The sequence below is a fragment of the Nycticebus coucang genome, chromosome 10, assembly GCF_027406575.1.
Source record: "Nycticebus coucang isolate mNycCou1 chromosome 10, mNycCou1.pri, whole genome shotgun sequence".
NCBI lineage: Eukaryota > Metazoa > Chordata > Mammalia > Primates > Lorisidae > Nycticebus > Nycticebus coucang.
The window spans coordinates 122,733,453-122,749,758 of record NC_069789.1 but is presented as its reverse complement, the minus strand read 5'-3'; the positions used below and the strand labels follow the sequence as shown (position 1 = coordinate 122,749,758).

Sequence of the window (16,306 nt, the reverse complement as noted above, 5' to 3'; positions counted from 1 at the left end):
TATCAATGGGCACATCACTTTTGTACAGGAATGTGTAAGAGCCATACAACTGCTGGTCTTAAGAGGCCAGTATCAGCCCCTTTCAGACAGAAAGCTAGAGATAACACACGTGGTACCGGACCCATGATTGGGTCCTTAAATTTACAAATAGAGGGGGGAATGAAAGAACCAGACCAGCGCCATCTTAGGAGTTAAGTTTCACTTCCCACGCCATTTCACTCAGTAAGTTTCCCTTTCCAGACAAGCCCAGGCAAGCCCAGGAAATTTCCCGAAATGATGAGTCAACCACCCACCAATCAGGAATTCCCCACCTAACCAATCCAGAAGCACCCCCTTTGTTCCCTGTGCATGCCCATAAGAAACCCCTGTGCAGGACCATAAGAAACCCCTGCTCCAGAGCTCGGGGCTCCTGGCTCGGATCCGTTGCAGCGGAGTCCCCAGGAGCCCAAGTTCAAACTTTCAATAAAAGGTTCTTTTTCTTTTGCATCGGACTCAGCTCCCTGGTGGTCTTTGTGGGGGATTTCGAGATCTGGGCACAACATAACCACCAGCCTCAGTGCCTGTGGCTGGCACCATAACCACTGTGCTACGGGTGCCAAGCCTGAAGTTGTAAAATTTTACATTCCCACCAGCAATATCGGAGAGCAACAGTTGCACAATATTTTTGCCATTATCTTGTAAGGTCTGTCCTTTTAATTTTTGCCAGTTTGGTAGGTGTACAGTAATATCACATTATAATTTTTTTTTGCTTTAACATATGCAAGTCATAAACATAATTCACCATATCAACAGAAGCAAAAACAAAGAAAATGTGATCCTCTCAATAGATGCAGAAAAAGCATTCAATAAAATCCACTATCCTTTTCTAATTAGAACACTGACAAATATAGGCATTGGTGGCACATTCCTTAAACTGATCAAAGCCATCTACAACAAATCTACAGCTAATATTTTACGGGATGGAGTTAAACTGAAAGCTTTTCCACTTAGAACTGGAACCAGGCAAGTTTGTTGTCTGTTGTCACTACTATTCAACATAGTGCTGGAAGTTCTAGCCAATAGAATCAAGCAAGAGAAGGAAATAAAGGGCATCCAAATGGGAGCAAAGGAGGTCAAATTCTCCCTCTTTGCTGAGGATATGATCTTATAATTAGAGAACACCAAAGGCTCAACCCCAAGACTCCTGGAAGTGATCAAAAAATATAGTAATGTTTCAGGATATGAAATCAATGTCCACAAGTCAGTAGCCTTGGTATATGCCAGTAACAGCCAAGATGACAAACTAATTAAGGACAGAATCCCCTTCACAGTAGCCTCAAAGAAAATGAAACACCTATGAATATACCTAACAAAAGAGGTGAAGGACCTCTATAAAGAAAATTATGGGGGGCAGCACCTATGGCTCAGTGAGTAGAGTGCTGGCCCCATACCAAGGGTGACAGGTTCAAAGCTGGCCCGGGCCAAACTGCAATAAAAAAAATACACAGCTATGATTTAATAAAAAATAAATAAATAAATAAATAAAACTGAAACCAAAAAGTTAAAAAAAAAAAAAAAATAGCCGGGCGTTGTGGCAGGCACCTGTAGTCCAAGCTAATAGGGAGGCTGAGGCAAGAGAATCACCTAAGCCCAGGAGTTGGAGGTTGCTGTGAGCTGTGAAAGCACAGCACTCTACTGAGGGCAATGAAGTGAGACTCTGTCTCTACCAAAAGAAGAAAGAAAGAAAGAGAAAGAAAGAGAAAGAAAGAAAAAGAAAGAAAGAAAGAAAGAAAGAAAGAAAGAAAGAAAGAAAGAAAGAAAGAAAGAAAGAAAGAAAGAAAGAAAGAAAGAAAGAAAGAAAGAAAGAAAGAAAGAAAAAGAAAGAGGGAGAAAAGAAAATTACAGGGTGGTGTCTGTGGCTCAAGGAGTAGGGCGCTGGCCCCATATGCCAAGGGTGGTGGGTTCAAGCCCAGCTCTGACCAAAAACTGCAACAACAACAACAAAAAAGAAAATTACAAAACCCTAAGAAAAGAAATAACAGAAGATACTAACAAATGGAAGAACATACCATGTTGATGGCTGGAAGAATCAACATTAATAAAATGTCTATACTTCAGCTCTGTGCCTGTAGCTCAGCGGCTAGGATGCCAGCCACATATACCAAAGGTGGCGAGTTTGAACCTATCCTTGGCCTGCCAAACAACAATTACAATTACAATTACTACAAAAAAATAGCCGGGCATTGTGGTGGGTGCCTGTAGTCCCAGCTACTTGGGAGGCTGAGGCAAGAGAATCTGTGAAGCCCAAGAGTTTGAGGTTGCTGTGAATTGTGATGCCATGGCACTCTACCGAGGGCAGCATATTGAGACTCTGTCTCAAAAAAATAATAATAAAATAAAATGTCTATACTTCCTAAAGTAATATTCAATGCAATCCCCATTAAAATACCAACATCATACTGTCAAGACTTGGAAAAAAATAACTCTTCATTTTGTATGGAACCAGAAAAAACTTGTATAGCTAAGTCAATTCTTGGTAATAAAAACAAAGTCAGGGCGGGCGGCGCCTGTGGCTCAGCGAGTAGGGCGCCGGCCCCACATGCCGAGGGTGGCGGGTTCAAACCCAGCCCCGGTCAAACTGCAACAACAAAAAAAAATAGCCGGGCGTTGTGGCGGGCGCCTGTAGTCCCAGCTACTAGGGAGGCTGAGGCAAGAGAATCGCGGAAGCCCAGGAGTTAGAGGTTGCTGTGAGCCGTGTGACGCCACGGCACTCTACCCGAGGGCGGTACAGTGAGACTCTGTCTCTACAAAAAAAAAAAAAAAAACAAAGTCAGGGGCATCAGCCTACCAGATTTCAGGCTGTACTACAGACTACTGTGATTAAACAGCATGGTCTTGGCACAAATAGAGACATAGACATCTGGATCCAAAGAGTAAACCAGGAGATGAAACTAACATCTTACAGCCACCTAATCTTTGATAAACCAAACAAGAACATAACACCGGGGGAAAAAAATCTCTATTCAAAAAATGGTGCTGGTAGAATTGGATATCCACATGCAAAAGACTGAAATTGGACCCACACCTTTCTCCACTCACTAAAATTGATTCAAAATGAATAAAAGACCTAAATGTAAGGCATGACATGATAAAAATCCTCAAAGAAGGGCGGCACCTGTGGCTCAAAGGAATAGGGCGCCGGCCCCATATGCCAGAGGTGGCAGGTTCAAACCCAGCCCCAGCCAAAAACTGAAAAGAAAAAAAAAAAAAAAAAACCCTCAAAGAAAGCAGGGGAAAAAGACTTGAAGATATTGGCCTGAGGAAAGACTTTATGAAGAAGACTTCTGTGCCAATTGCAACAACAAAAATAAACAAATGAGACTTAATTAAACTGAAAAGCTTCTGTACAGCTAAGGAGACAGTAACCAAAGCAAATAGTCAACCTACACAATGGGAAAGGATATTTGCATATTTTGTTGGGTTTTTTTGTTTGTTTGTTTTTAATTTTAATTTTATTTATTTATTTTTAATTAAGTTTTTATTAGATCATAACTTTGTACATTAATGCATTTATGGGATTCAGGGTACTGCTTCAATATACAATGTGAAATGTTTACATTGAACTAAGTAACACATCCATCACAATTATACTCATTTCTTAATAGTTTTTAAATGTACCATTGCATCATGCACATTAGGTGAGGTCTCCCCAAATAGCCTCCCTCCTCCCACGGCCCCCTCCCTCTCTCCTCTTCCCTTCTACTTTCTGGACTATAGTTATGTTTTCCCATTCATATGAGTGTGTAGGTGGTTATATATTGATTTCATAGTAGAATTGAGTACATTGGATACTTTCTTTTTTATTCTTGAGATACTTTACTAAGAAGAATATGTTCCAGCTCCATCCAGGTAAACATAAAAGATATGAAGTCTCCATCTTTTTTTTTTTTTTTTTTTTACTGTGTTTTCCCAAAATGTTGCTGATCAGTTACAGCAAACAGAACCGCGACCGTCGAGGAAAACTGTCACTCTAGGCTCCTCTTTGACCACAGCAGCTGAAGTCTCCATCTTTTTTATGGCTGCATAGTATTCCATGGTATACATATACCACAATTTGTTAATCCATTCATGGGTTGATGGGCACATGGGCTGTTTTCATATCTTGGCTATTATGAATTGGGCTGCAATAAACATTCTGGTGCAAATGTCTTTGTTGTGAAATGATTTTTGATCATCTGGGTATATACCTAGTACAGGAATTGCAGGATTGAACGGTAGGTCTACTTTTAGTTCCTTGAGTGTTCTCCAAACTTCTTTCCCAAAAGGTCGTATTAGGTTGCATTCCCATCAGCAGTGTAGACGTGTTCCCTTCTCTCCAGATCCACGCCAATGTCTGTACTTTTGGGATTTTGTGATGTGGGCTAATCTTACTGGAGTTAGATGATATCTCCAAGTGGTTTTGATTTGTATTTCTCTGATGATTAAGGATCAGCATTTGTTCATGTGTTTGTAGGCCATGCGCCTGTCTTCATCAGAGAAGTTTCTGTTCAAGTCTCTTGCCCACATAGAAATGGGGTTATTCATTCTTTTCTGATTGATTAGTTTGAGTTCTCTGTAGATGCTAGTTATCAGACCTTTGTCAGAAGCATAATCTGCAAAAATCTAGGCCCATTCTGAAGGTTGTCTGTTTGCTTTACTTACTGTGCTCTTGGCTGTACAAAAGCTTTTTAGTTTGATCAGATCCCAGAAATGGATTTTTGGTGTTGCTTCAATTGCCCAGGGGGTCCTCATAAAATATTCTCCCAGGAAAATTTCTTCAAGTGTTTCCCCTGCACTTTCTTCTGGTATTTTTATAGTTTTATGTCTTAAGTTTAAATCTTTTATCCAGTGAGAATCAATTTTTGTTAATGCTAAAAGATGGGGGTCCAGTTTCAGTCTTCTGCAGGTCACCAGCCAGTTCACCCAACACCATTTGTTAAATAGGGAGTCTTTCCCCCACTGCATATTTTTGATAGGCTTGTCGAAGATCATATGACGATAAGCAGCTGGGTTCATCTCTTGATTCTCTATTCTGTTCCATAAATCTACCACTCTGTTTTTGTTTTGATGCTGTCATAATCACTATAGATTTATAGTATAGCCTGAAGTCTGATAATGTGATACCTCCTCATTTGTTCTTATTTCTGAGTAATGTATTTGCTATTTGAGACTTTTTTCTGATTCCATATAAAACGAAGTACTATTTTTTAAAGTTCTTTAAAGTATGACAATGGTGCTTTAATAGGGATTGCATTAAATCTGTAGGTCGCTTTGAGTAGTATGGACATTTTAACAATGTTGATTCCCCCTAGCTATGAGCATTCTACCCAGCTATGTTTTTCCACTTGTTAACATCTTCAGCTATTTCTTTTCTCAGAGTTTCATAGTTCTCTTTATAGAGATCTTTCACGTTCTTTGTTAGGTAAATTCCCAGATATTTCATCTTCTTTGGCACTATTGTAAAAGGAATAGAGTTCTTGGTTGTTTTTTCAGCTTGGCTATTGTTGGTGTATATAAAAGCTACTGGCTTTTAAGTATTGATTTTGTATCCTGAGAAGCTGCTGTATTCCTTGATTACTTCTAAGAGTTTTGAAGTTGAGTCCCTGGGATTTTCCAGGGATAGGATCATGTCATCAGTGAAGAGTGAGAGTTTGATCTCCTCTGACCCTATCTGGATACCCTTGATCGCCTTCTCTTGCCTGATTGCAATAGTTAAGACTTCCATAACTATGTTAAATAGCAGTGGAGACAGTGGGCATTCTTGCCTCATTCCTGATCTGAGTGGAAATGTTTTCAATTTTACACCATTCAATATGATATTGGCTGTGGGTTTGCTGTAAATGGCTGTATTGGTTTAAGAAATGTCTCGTCTATGCCAATTTTCTTAAGAATTCTGATCATGAAAGGATGCTGGCTATTATCAATGGCTTTTTCTGCATCGATTGAGAGAATCATATGGTCTTTGTTTTTTATTTTACTGATGTGATATATTACATTTATAGATTTGCGTATGTTGAACTAAACCTGTAAGCCTAGAATAAAACCAACTTGATCATGGTATATAATTTTTTTGATGTGTTGTTGAATCCTGTTTGCTAAGATTTTATTGAATATTTTTGCATTGATATTCATGAACAATATTGGTCTTTAATTTTCCTTCTTTGTTTGATCCTTTCCTGGTTTGGGTATCACAGTGATATTTGCTTCATAGAATGTGTTGGGAAGTATTCCTTCTTTTTCTATGCTTTGGAAAATGTTGTATAACATAGGTACTAGTTCCTCTTGAAAGGTTTTGTAGAATTCAGATATGAAGCCATCTGGTCCTGGACTTTTCCTTTTAGGCATATTTTGTTTTGATGATGCTATTTCAGTAGTTGATATAGATCTATTCAAGATTTCTTTTTGTTGTTGTTGTTGTTGTTGCAGTTTGGCCAGGGCTGGGTTTGAACCCACCACCCTCAGCATATGGGGCCGGTGCCCTACTCACTGAGCCACAGGTGCCGCCCAAGCCTATTCAAGATTTCTAATTCTTCCTGGTTGAGTCTAAGAAGGTTCCGTGCTTCCAGGTATTGGTCCATTTCCTTCAGATTTTCATATTTCTGGGAACAGAGATTTTTGTCGTAATCATTGGGGATTTTTTGAATTTTGGAAGTGTCTGTTGTTATTTCTCCTTTATCATTTCTGATAGACAATATTAGAGATTTTGCTTTTCTATTTCTGGTTAGATTAGCCAAAGGTTTATCAATTTTGTTAATTTTTTCAAAAAAGCATCTTCTTGTTTTGTGATCTTCTGAATGATCCTTTTGTTGTCAATTTCATTTAATTCAAATTCATTTAATTCTGCCCTAATTTGGGTTATTTCTTTTCTTCTGCTGAGTTTGAGCTTGAAATGTTCTTCTTTTTCCCATTGCTTGAGATGTTCCATTAAGTTGTTGGCTTCCTCTCTTTCTGTTTTCTTGATGAAGGCTTCCAATGCTATAAATTTCCCTCTTAGGACTGCCTTTGCTATATCTCACAGGTTTTGATAACTTGTGTCTTCATTATCATTTAGTTCCAAAAATTTGGTGATTTCCTTTTTAATCTCATCTTTGACCCAGCTATCAGTCATCCTAAGATTATTTAGCTTCCATGACTTTGTTTGAGTATGGAGATTCCCATTGCTATTGAGTTCAATTTTTATTCCATGGTGGTCCAAGAAGATACAAGGAATAATTTCTATACTTTTAAATTTTCTGAGGTTAGACTTGTGTCCTAGGATATGATCTATTTTGGAGGATGATGAGAAGGGGCTGATGAGAAGAATGTATATTCAGTTTTATTAGGGTGAAATATTCTGTAGAGGTCTGTAAAGTCCATTTGTTCTAGGGTCAGGTTTAAGTCTAATATTTCTTTGTTTATTTTCTTCTTGGAGGATCTATCCAAAACTGTCAAAGGGGTGTTAAAATCTCCAACAATTATAGTGCAGGAAGATACCAAGTTGTTCATATCTGTTAGGGTCTGCTTTATGAATGATATTTGCATATTTTAAATTGGACAAAAGCTTAATAATGAGAACTTGAATTAATCAACATAAAAAGAGCCAACAATCCCTTAGATCACTGGGCAAGGATGATGAATAGAACCTTCTCTAAAGAAAACAGATGAATGGCTAAAAACATATGAAAAAATGCTCATTGTCCCTAATTATTAGAGAAATGCAAATCAAAACCACTCTGAGATATCATCTAACCCCAGTGAGAATGGCCCACATCACAAAATCTCAAAACTGCAGAAGCTGGCGTGGATGTGGACAGAAGGGAACACCCATACATTGCTGGTGGGACTGCAAACTAATACAACCTTTTTGGAAGAAAGTATGGAGAATCCTCAAATAACTCAAACCAGATTTGGGATTGCATTTGATCCTGCAATTGCATTACTGGGCATCTACCCAGAAGAAAAAAAATACTTTTACCATAAGGACACTTGCACTGGACTGTTTATCACAGCTCAATTTACAATTACCAAAATGTGCCAACAGCCTAAATGCCCACCAACCCAGGAATGGATGAACAAGCTGTGGTATATGTATCCCATGGAATACTACTCAGCCATTAAAAAAGATGGAGAATTTACATCTTTTGTATTAACCTGGATGGAAGTGTAACACATTATTCATAGTCAAGCATCACAAGAAGGGATAAGCAAGAGACCTATGTACTCAATTCTGATATGAGGACAATCAATGATCTAGTACATGGTGGAGTGGGTGGGGAAAGGGGAGAGAAGAGAGAGGGAAGGAGGGAGGGGTGTGGGGGGCTCAAGGTCTGTGACACACCTTTGGGGGCAATTTATACGCAATTATAAGAGGGAATGTACCTAACAAATGGAATCAATGTAAGCTGGTTCTTTGTACCCTCAATGAATCCCCAACAATAAAATAAATAAATAAATAAAATAATATTGCTGAAGAAAAAAAAGAAAGAAAGAAAAATAAAATATATATAGAGTCTCAAAAGGGGGAAATGAGAAATGATACCCAGCAAGGGTGAGGTCTTGGAGAACAGACCCCAAGGATACACCTACAGGATCCTCCCCATGGTGATGCAATTCTTAGCAATTTGTAGACTTAACTTCCCAGGACCTGCAATTTTCCACTTCTGTGAAATCTTGTAGTCCTGTGGGGGCTGGAACAGCTTCTCCAGCTTGAATCAAACTGACCCCTGAGAAAGGTACCCGTGGGTTGGAACTTTGTGACTGGAGATAAAATGGGAAAGACCAAGCCAGTCAGGGAGCATGGTCATTTTGTATTCTTCTGTGCCATTCACTCCACCAGCTGAAATAAAGCCCTTCCTCTTATAAACATGGTGTTTGGGTGCTCTTTCTCTCCATTGGGCCTCATCTTCCTGAAACATAGGGACCTTACCATAAATAAGTCACACGCAAAATGACACAGATCACCTCCGGACCTGGGAAGACCAAGTTTTTTATGGTCATTTGATTCTCAGGGGATCTGAAGGAAAACTCAAGGCAATAGTGGGACCCTTTTATAGAGGGGAGAAGTAAGAAGGGACAGCAGAGTGTGAGGATGACGGAGGACTTTGGTAGTGTAAGACTGCTACCTAAAACGTGGCTGAACTCAAAAATATTGTTCTTGAGTGAAAGACCAGACACAAAAAATCACATATGATATGATACTATTTATACCAAATAGCCAGAATAGGTACATCCATGGAGACAGAAGGCAGACTGATGTTTGCCAGTGGCTGGGAAGAATGGGGAATGGGGAATAACTGCATAATAGTTCCAGAATATTGGGGGGGGGGATAAAAATGTGTGCAACTAGGTGGTGATGGTTAGACAACATTGTGAATGAATCATTTGCCACTAAATCACATGCTTTAAATCATTAATTTTATACTATGTGAATTTTATCTTAATTTAAAAATATGTACATGAAAACAGAAGGAGCTGTGAAGAAGATTTTTGGTTCTGGAGCCAGGGTGTGAATCTTGCTTCTGCACTCACTGGTGATGTGACCTCAAACGACAGTGCCCTGGAGGAGGAAGGACATTGCCTTTCAACAGGTATGTCACAGTCAGCCAGTTGTGGTGGAGGTTGGGGGCCAGGTCTTCAGAGGTGGGGACACTTAGTGATCCTGGAGTCTTTTGGCCCCTTTCTCAGCCCCTTTAGCGGGGAAGGAAGCGGATCTGATACACTGGGGCTACTTTGCCCACACCACACTCCTGGGGCGTAAGGTCGATGTCCTCAGGAGCCATGGAGCTGGCCAAGGAGAAGTTTTGGAGAATGGTGGTGAAGAAGAGGAACAATTCGGTCCTGGCAATGCCTTCGCCAAGACAAATGCGCTTCCCTGTGGCACAAAAGGAAAATCATCACTGTGGACACAGGTGCATATTCTTTGCCCTCCCCAAACACTGTGTTTATGGAAACAAATGTGCATGAGAGATTGGTCTTTAACATGGAATTCAGGATGAACTTTTGGGTAATTCCCAAACCCTCTGAAACTGGGTACAAATCTTTGGGTAGATATGCTGTGCTCATTTCTCTAGGAAAGAGTTTGTAGCATCTGTTAGATTTTCAAAAGGTGTGGCAACCCCGCCGGTTTAAGGACGCCATCTGGCTGACTCTGTGTGCATAGATGTACCTCTGCATATGGAGATGTGAGCATTTTTCTGACAATATGTGTAGTGCTCTTCATTTCTCATATGGGGAGCATGGTGTCTATCTAAGAGGGCTCTCGTGAGATTAAAGAACGTATCTGTAAAACTTCTTAGACTAGTACCCAACTTGAATTAAGAATCCTAGATGTTGGCTGGGCATGGTGGCTTATGCCTGCAATCCTAGCATGCGGGGGGAGGGGGGGCTTAGGCAGGTGGAATTCTTGAGCTCAGGAGTTCAAGACCAGCCTGAGCAAGAGCAAGACCCCGTCTGTACAAAAAATAGAAAAAACTAGCCATGCATTATAGGTGGCACCTATAGTCCCAGATACTCAGGAGGCTGAGCAAGAGGAAATCTTGAGCCCAAGAGTTTGAAGTTGCTGTGAGTGAGCAGCACCTGTGGCTCAGTGAGTAGGGTTCCAACCCTATATACCGAGGGTAGTGAGTTTAAACCCAGCCCCAGCCAAACCGCAACAACAAAAAATAGCCAGGTCTTGTGGCAGGTGCCTGTAATCCCAGCTACTCGGGAGGCTGAGGTAAGAGAATTGCCTAAGACCAAGAGCTGGAGGTGGCTGTGAGTTGTGATGCAACAGCACTCTCCCAAGAGCGGCAAAATGAGACTCTGTCTCTAAAAAAAAAAAAATAATAATGGTTCAGTGAAGTTACTGTGAACTATGACATCACAGCACTCTACACAGGGTGACAGAGTGAGACTCTGTCTCAAAAAAAAGAACAAAGAATTCTAGACGTGGGCCAGGCACAGTGGCTCACATCTGTAATCCTAGCACTCTGGGAGGCTAACACGGGTGGATTGCTTAAGCTCAGGAGTTTGAGACCATCTTGAGCAAGAGTGAAACCCTGTCTGTACTAAAAATGGAAAACTTTGGGCATGGGGCTGAGGCAAGGGCATCACTTAAGCCCAGGAGTGTGAGGTTGCTGTGAGCTATGACACCACAGCACTCTAGCAAAGGTGACAGAGTAAGAGTCTGTCTCAAAAAGAAAGAAGAATCCTAGATGGGTAGTTCCTATCTTGTGTTTGTTTCCAGGAGTTCGGGTAGGGGTGTGTTTCTGATATTGTGTGTGTGTGTGTGTGTGTGTGTGTGTGTGTGTGTGTGTGTGTGTGTGTGTGTGTGTCTATCTCTGGGCGGTCTTCTAGCCTCAGCCTGAGATCAACAGGCTTCAAACCTTCCTGCAAAATATATGAATTCTACAAAGACTGTGAATGGAACTGATGCACATGGAGGGGCATGGATTCTCGGAGGTGTGTGCTCGGCCTCCCTTCTCTGTGTATCTCTCCGCCCTCTCTCTGGTTCTCACCGTCATCGTCTCTCTGCAGCATGCCTGTCTGTCTCTGTCCTTATTTCTCCACTTCTCTGCCTTTCTTAACATTTAGGATGGGTCTAGCAAATGAAATCGTTGACCCTTATCCCACCACCCCGTGTGTTCCCAACCCTTGCTGAAGTTCATTGAGAAAGAAGCGCCCTGCACGACGCAGAAACAGAGGCTGGGCCAGAGCCCCGGGTCGCTGAAGTTGCTGATAAGACTGAAGACTAGGGACTTGTTCCTGGGACTGTCTTGCTCCCAAAAGATGAGAAACCTGGATATTGGGATTTTGCAGGGTGGGGCTTGCTAAATTAAATTAATTTTGGCCTAAAACTGCCACTATACACAACAAACTGTAACCTACCTTAATATGTAAACAAACTACAATCTAATGTGAAAGTATATTCTTAAAACAAGTAACTGAGTCTTGGCCAATCATAACAGCCAAGCTTCAGCCAATCACAGGCTGAAAACTGCTCAGACGGGTCCAAATAAGGCAAACTCTGAGCTGTCATCAGTTAGGCTGTGCCTGTAAGTCACTTTCTTTTTCTGTGAATAAATACTGCTTGTCTACATGGCTGGGTATATCTCTCTGAACTTTTCCTGCTTCAGAATGCTGCCCAATTTATGAAATATTTCTCTGCTCAAATAAATTCTGGTAAATTTAATTTGCCTAAAGTTGTTCTCTTAAAAAAGCCAGAGTGAAGAATGGGAACTGGGACAAGTCAGAGCATGTCACTACCTTACCCGCCTCCCGAGAGCTACAGTGTAAATCCAGACTCCTTCCCAGACTTCAAAGCCCTGCCCGGCTGAGCTCTTTGACTTCTTCCCTTGAGTGATTGACGATCCAAGCTCTTCTAGTTTCTCAAATGTGCCATTACATTTCTGCGTTCAGGCTTGCTGTTTGCAGTGCCCAAACATTCTTTCTAGCTATGAACATCTCAGCTTAGAATCCAGCTCCTCAGCTATGGGCGATGGCTCATGCCTGTAATCCTGGCGGTCTGTGAGGCCGAGGTGGGTGGGTTGATTGAGCTCGAGAAAACAAGACCTGAGCAAGGGCAACACCTCTCAACTCTACTAAAAATAGAAAACAAAAACCAGCCAGACCTAGTGGTGGGCACCTATAGTCCCAGCTACTCAGAAGGCAGAGGCAGGAGGATCACTTGAGCCCACGAGTTTGAGGTTACTGTGAGCTATGATGCCACAGACTCTACCTGGGGTACCAGAGTGAGACTTGTTTCAAAAAAAAACAACAATATACTAAGTGCTCAATAAACAAGGACTTATTGTTTCAAGGAGGGGATGGAATCTACATTCTGGTGTCTGGGAAAGGGATCTCGGGTTCAACTTACCTAAGGAAAAGGGGATAAAAGCTTCATTCTTCTTCAGCGCCCCATTGGCATCCAGAAAGTGGTCAGGGTTGAAGGCATCTGGTTTTTCAAAGTGACGTGGGTCATGGAGAGCAGAGCTCAGGATGGGAAACACTTCTGTGTTCTGAGGGAGGGTTACAAGATCAAAAGACATTCCCATTCCTGAATTGCCTTTTTTTAAAGTTATGTTTTAAACTAAGAAAATGCCAAGAAGGCTATGTTAAGCAGTGTGATGAAAATATGGCAAACGGTCTATGAAACTAGTGTATGGTGCCCCATGATCACATTAATGTACACAGCTATGATTTAATAAAAAAATAAATTAAATAAAAAAATAGGAGGGGTGGGGTGGCTCACACCTATAATTCTAGCACTCTGGGAGACCTTGGTAGGTAGATTGCTTGAGCTCAGGAGTTTGAAACCAACCTGAGCAAGATCAACACCTTGTCTCTAGTAAAAATAGAAAAAAGACTAAGGCAAGAGGATCTCTTAAGCCTAAGAGTTTGAGGTTGCTATGAGCTATGACACCGTGTCACTCTACTCAGGGCAACAGAGTGAGACTCTGTCTCAAAAAAAAAAAAGTATGGGTTGCGCCTGTGGCTCAGTAGGCAGGGTGCCGGCCCTATATACTAATGGTGCTGGGTTCGAACCCAGCCCCAGCCAAACTGCAATAAAAGAATAGCTGGGTGTTGTGGCGGGGTGCCTGTAGTCTCAGCTATTCAGGAGGCCAAGGCAAGAGAATCGCCTAAGCCCAGGAGTTAGAGGTTGCTGAGAGCTGTGACGCCACAGCACTCTACCGAGGGCGGTACAGTAAGACTCTGTCTCTAAAAAAAGAAAAAAAAAGTAAAGTAAAAAGGAAAAATATATTTTTTTGTGGATTACATAAGGAGCTGGGGTTTTTTTGTGTTTTGTTGAGACAGAGTCTCACTTTTTTGTCCTCGGTAGAATGCTGTGGCGTCATAGCTCACAGTAACCTCGAACTCTTGGGCTCAAGGAATTCTCTTCCCTCAGCCTCCCATGTAGCTGGGACTACAGGTGCCCACCACAGTGCCCAGATATTTTTTTGTATTAGTTTTCATTGTTTTTAGCAGCCTGGGCCGGGTTCAAACTGGTCAGCCCTGGTGTATGTGGCCTGTGCCTTAACCACTGAGCCATGGGCACCAAGCATTGTGAGGATATTTTCTTTTTTTTTTTTTTTTAAATAAACGTATACTTTTATTTATTTATTTATTTATTTTTGGTGGTTTTTTTTGGCTGGGGCTGGGTTTGAACCCGCCACCTCCAGCATATGGGACCAGCACCCTACTCACTGAGCCACAGGCGCCGCCCGAGGATATTTTCTTTCACAGTATTTAATGTGCGTACTGCCAGAGTTATTTGTTTTTTATTTTTGTTCAATACGAGATTCAGGATCAATGTTTGTTTAAAAGATTTTACATATAGGTTGGGGTGGTGGCTCACCCCGGTAATTCTAGCACTCTGGGAGCCCAAGGTGTGTGGGTTGCCTGAGTTCAGGAGTTTGAGACAAGCTTGAGCAAAAATGAGACCCTGAAAAAAAAAAAAAGAAAAGAATGAGACCCGACTATCCTAAAAATAGAAAATCCAGGGCAGCGCCTGTGGCTCAGTGGGTAGGGCGCAGGCCCCATATACCGAGGCTGGCAGGTTCAAACCCGGTCCCGACAGAATGGCAGCAAAAAAATAGCCAGGCGTGTGGCAGACACCTGTAGTCCCAGCTACTTGTTAGGCTGAGGCAAGAGAATCACCTAAGCCCAGGAGTTGGAGGTTGCTGTGAGCTATGACGCCATTGCACTCTACTGAGGGTGACAAAGTGAGAATCTCTCTCTACAAAAAAAAAAGAAAGAAAGAAAACCCAGCTGGGCGTTGTGGTGGACACCTGTAGTCCCAGCTACTTTGGAGGCTGAGGCAAGAGAGTTGCTCAAGCCCAAGAGTTTGAGGTTGCTGTGAATTTTGATGCCGCAGCACTCTCCCAGGGCAACAGAGTAAGACTCTTTCTCAAAAAATAAATAAATAAATCCACAGATGAATATATGTATATTTATTATTATTATTATTACAAGTTCTACAAAATAATTTTCAGAGAATTAAAGGTAAAAGTTTGAGATTCTAGGAGTTTTAAGTATCAAAACTTTATTCCTTATTGACTTACCATAAACATACCAAAACATTTGTACGAAAACTTACCATGTTTCTGACATGGAACTGTGATTTGTCAGTCGCTGACCAAGCAGTTTGGTTATATCTCTTCTCTGCAATAATGCATTTAATTTCTTTTATTTTCTTTGAGACAGAGTCTTACTATGTCACACTTGGTAGAGTGCCATGGCGTCACAGCTCTCAGCAACCTCCAACTCCTGGGCTTAAGCAATTCTCTTGCGTCAGCCTCCCGAGTAGCTGGGACTACAGGTGCCTGCCACAACACCCAGCTATTTTTTTGGTTGTAGTTGCCATTGTTGTTTGGTATACCCGGGCTGGATTTGAACCCGCCACCTCTGGTGTATGTGGCTGATGCCCTAGCCACTGAGCTACAGGTGCTGTATTTAATTTCTAAAATCAATGTTGAATTAAAAAAAAAAAAAAAAAAGATATTCCGGCTCGGAGGCTGTGGCTCAAGTGGCTAAGGCCACATACACCAGAGCTGGTAGGTTCAAATCAATCCCGGGCCTGCCAAACAACAATGACAACTACAACCAAAAAATAGCCCAGCATTGTGGTGGGTGTCTTTAGGCCCAGCTAGCTGGGAGGTGGAGGCAAGAGAATTGCTTGAGCTCAGGAGCTGGAGGTTGCTGTGGGCTGTGATGCCATAGCACTCTACCCAGGGTGACAACTTGAGGCTCTGTCCCAAAAAAAAAAAAAAAGATATTCCCATGCCTGGCCACACACAAAACACAAGGAAGACTCTCAGAAACCAACAAGAGGTTGAATTTTGTGGTAAAGAGAACCCAGGATGCCCACCCAGGGGAGATGTGGAGGCCCAGCTGGTCTCACCTTGGGGATGAAGAACCCTCGGAAGTGGGTGTCTTTGGTGACTATGTGGGGCACACCAATGGGGATGAGATCTGCAAATCTCTGAATCTCATGGATGACAGCATCTGTGTATGGCATTTTGGCTCGGTCATCGAGGGCTGGAGGGCGATGTGTGCCAATCACCTGTGCAATCTCCTTGTGGACTTTCTCTGCAAAAAAAAGGGAACTAGTGAACTCCATTTCAAAGAAACACCTCACTGCTTTCATGATACCAGAAAAAATGTTAAAGGGTTAAATCATTGATATACCTCAAAGCAGTCATCTTGGGGTGAGGGGAGGAGCGAGGGAGCAAAAAGAATTCTTACCCGTCCAAATCTAATGAGTGTTGTAGATTCTATGCCCCCATGCACAGGTACACACACACACACACAATTTTAAGTGGAATTTCTGATC

General features: G+C 41.8%; 1 protein-coding gene and 1 pseudogene across 2 annotated transcripts in view; both read right to left on the bottom strand.

The window, feature by feature from the left end:
• The window catches only part of LOC128596715 (cytochrome P450 2B6), a 54,391-nt gene that overhangs the window by 29,228 nt on the left and 8,857 nt on the right, over window positions 1–16,306 (bottom strand). The window contains exons 7-9 of one of the 2 annotated variants that reach the window (XM_053606368.1): window positions 15,875–16,062; window positions 12,851–12,992; window positions 9,368–9,868 (exon numbers count right to left, since the gene is read on the bottom strand). The exons of the other annotated variant lie outside the window; for it this stretch is intronic. Of the exons in view, the coding sequence (XP_053462343.1) occupies window positions 9,687–9,868; window positions 12,851–12,992; window positions 15,875–16,062 (512 nt within the window). The 3' untranslated portion in view covers window positions 9,368–9,686. Of the gene's footprint in view, window positions 1–9,367; window positions 9,869–12,850; window positions 12,993–15,874; window positions 16,063–16,306 lie in introns of those variants that run through there. 2 annotated transcript variants of the gene reach the window in all.
• LOC128597956 (uncharacterized) lies at window positions 3,937–4,063 on the bottom strand (annotated as a pseudogene).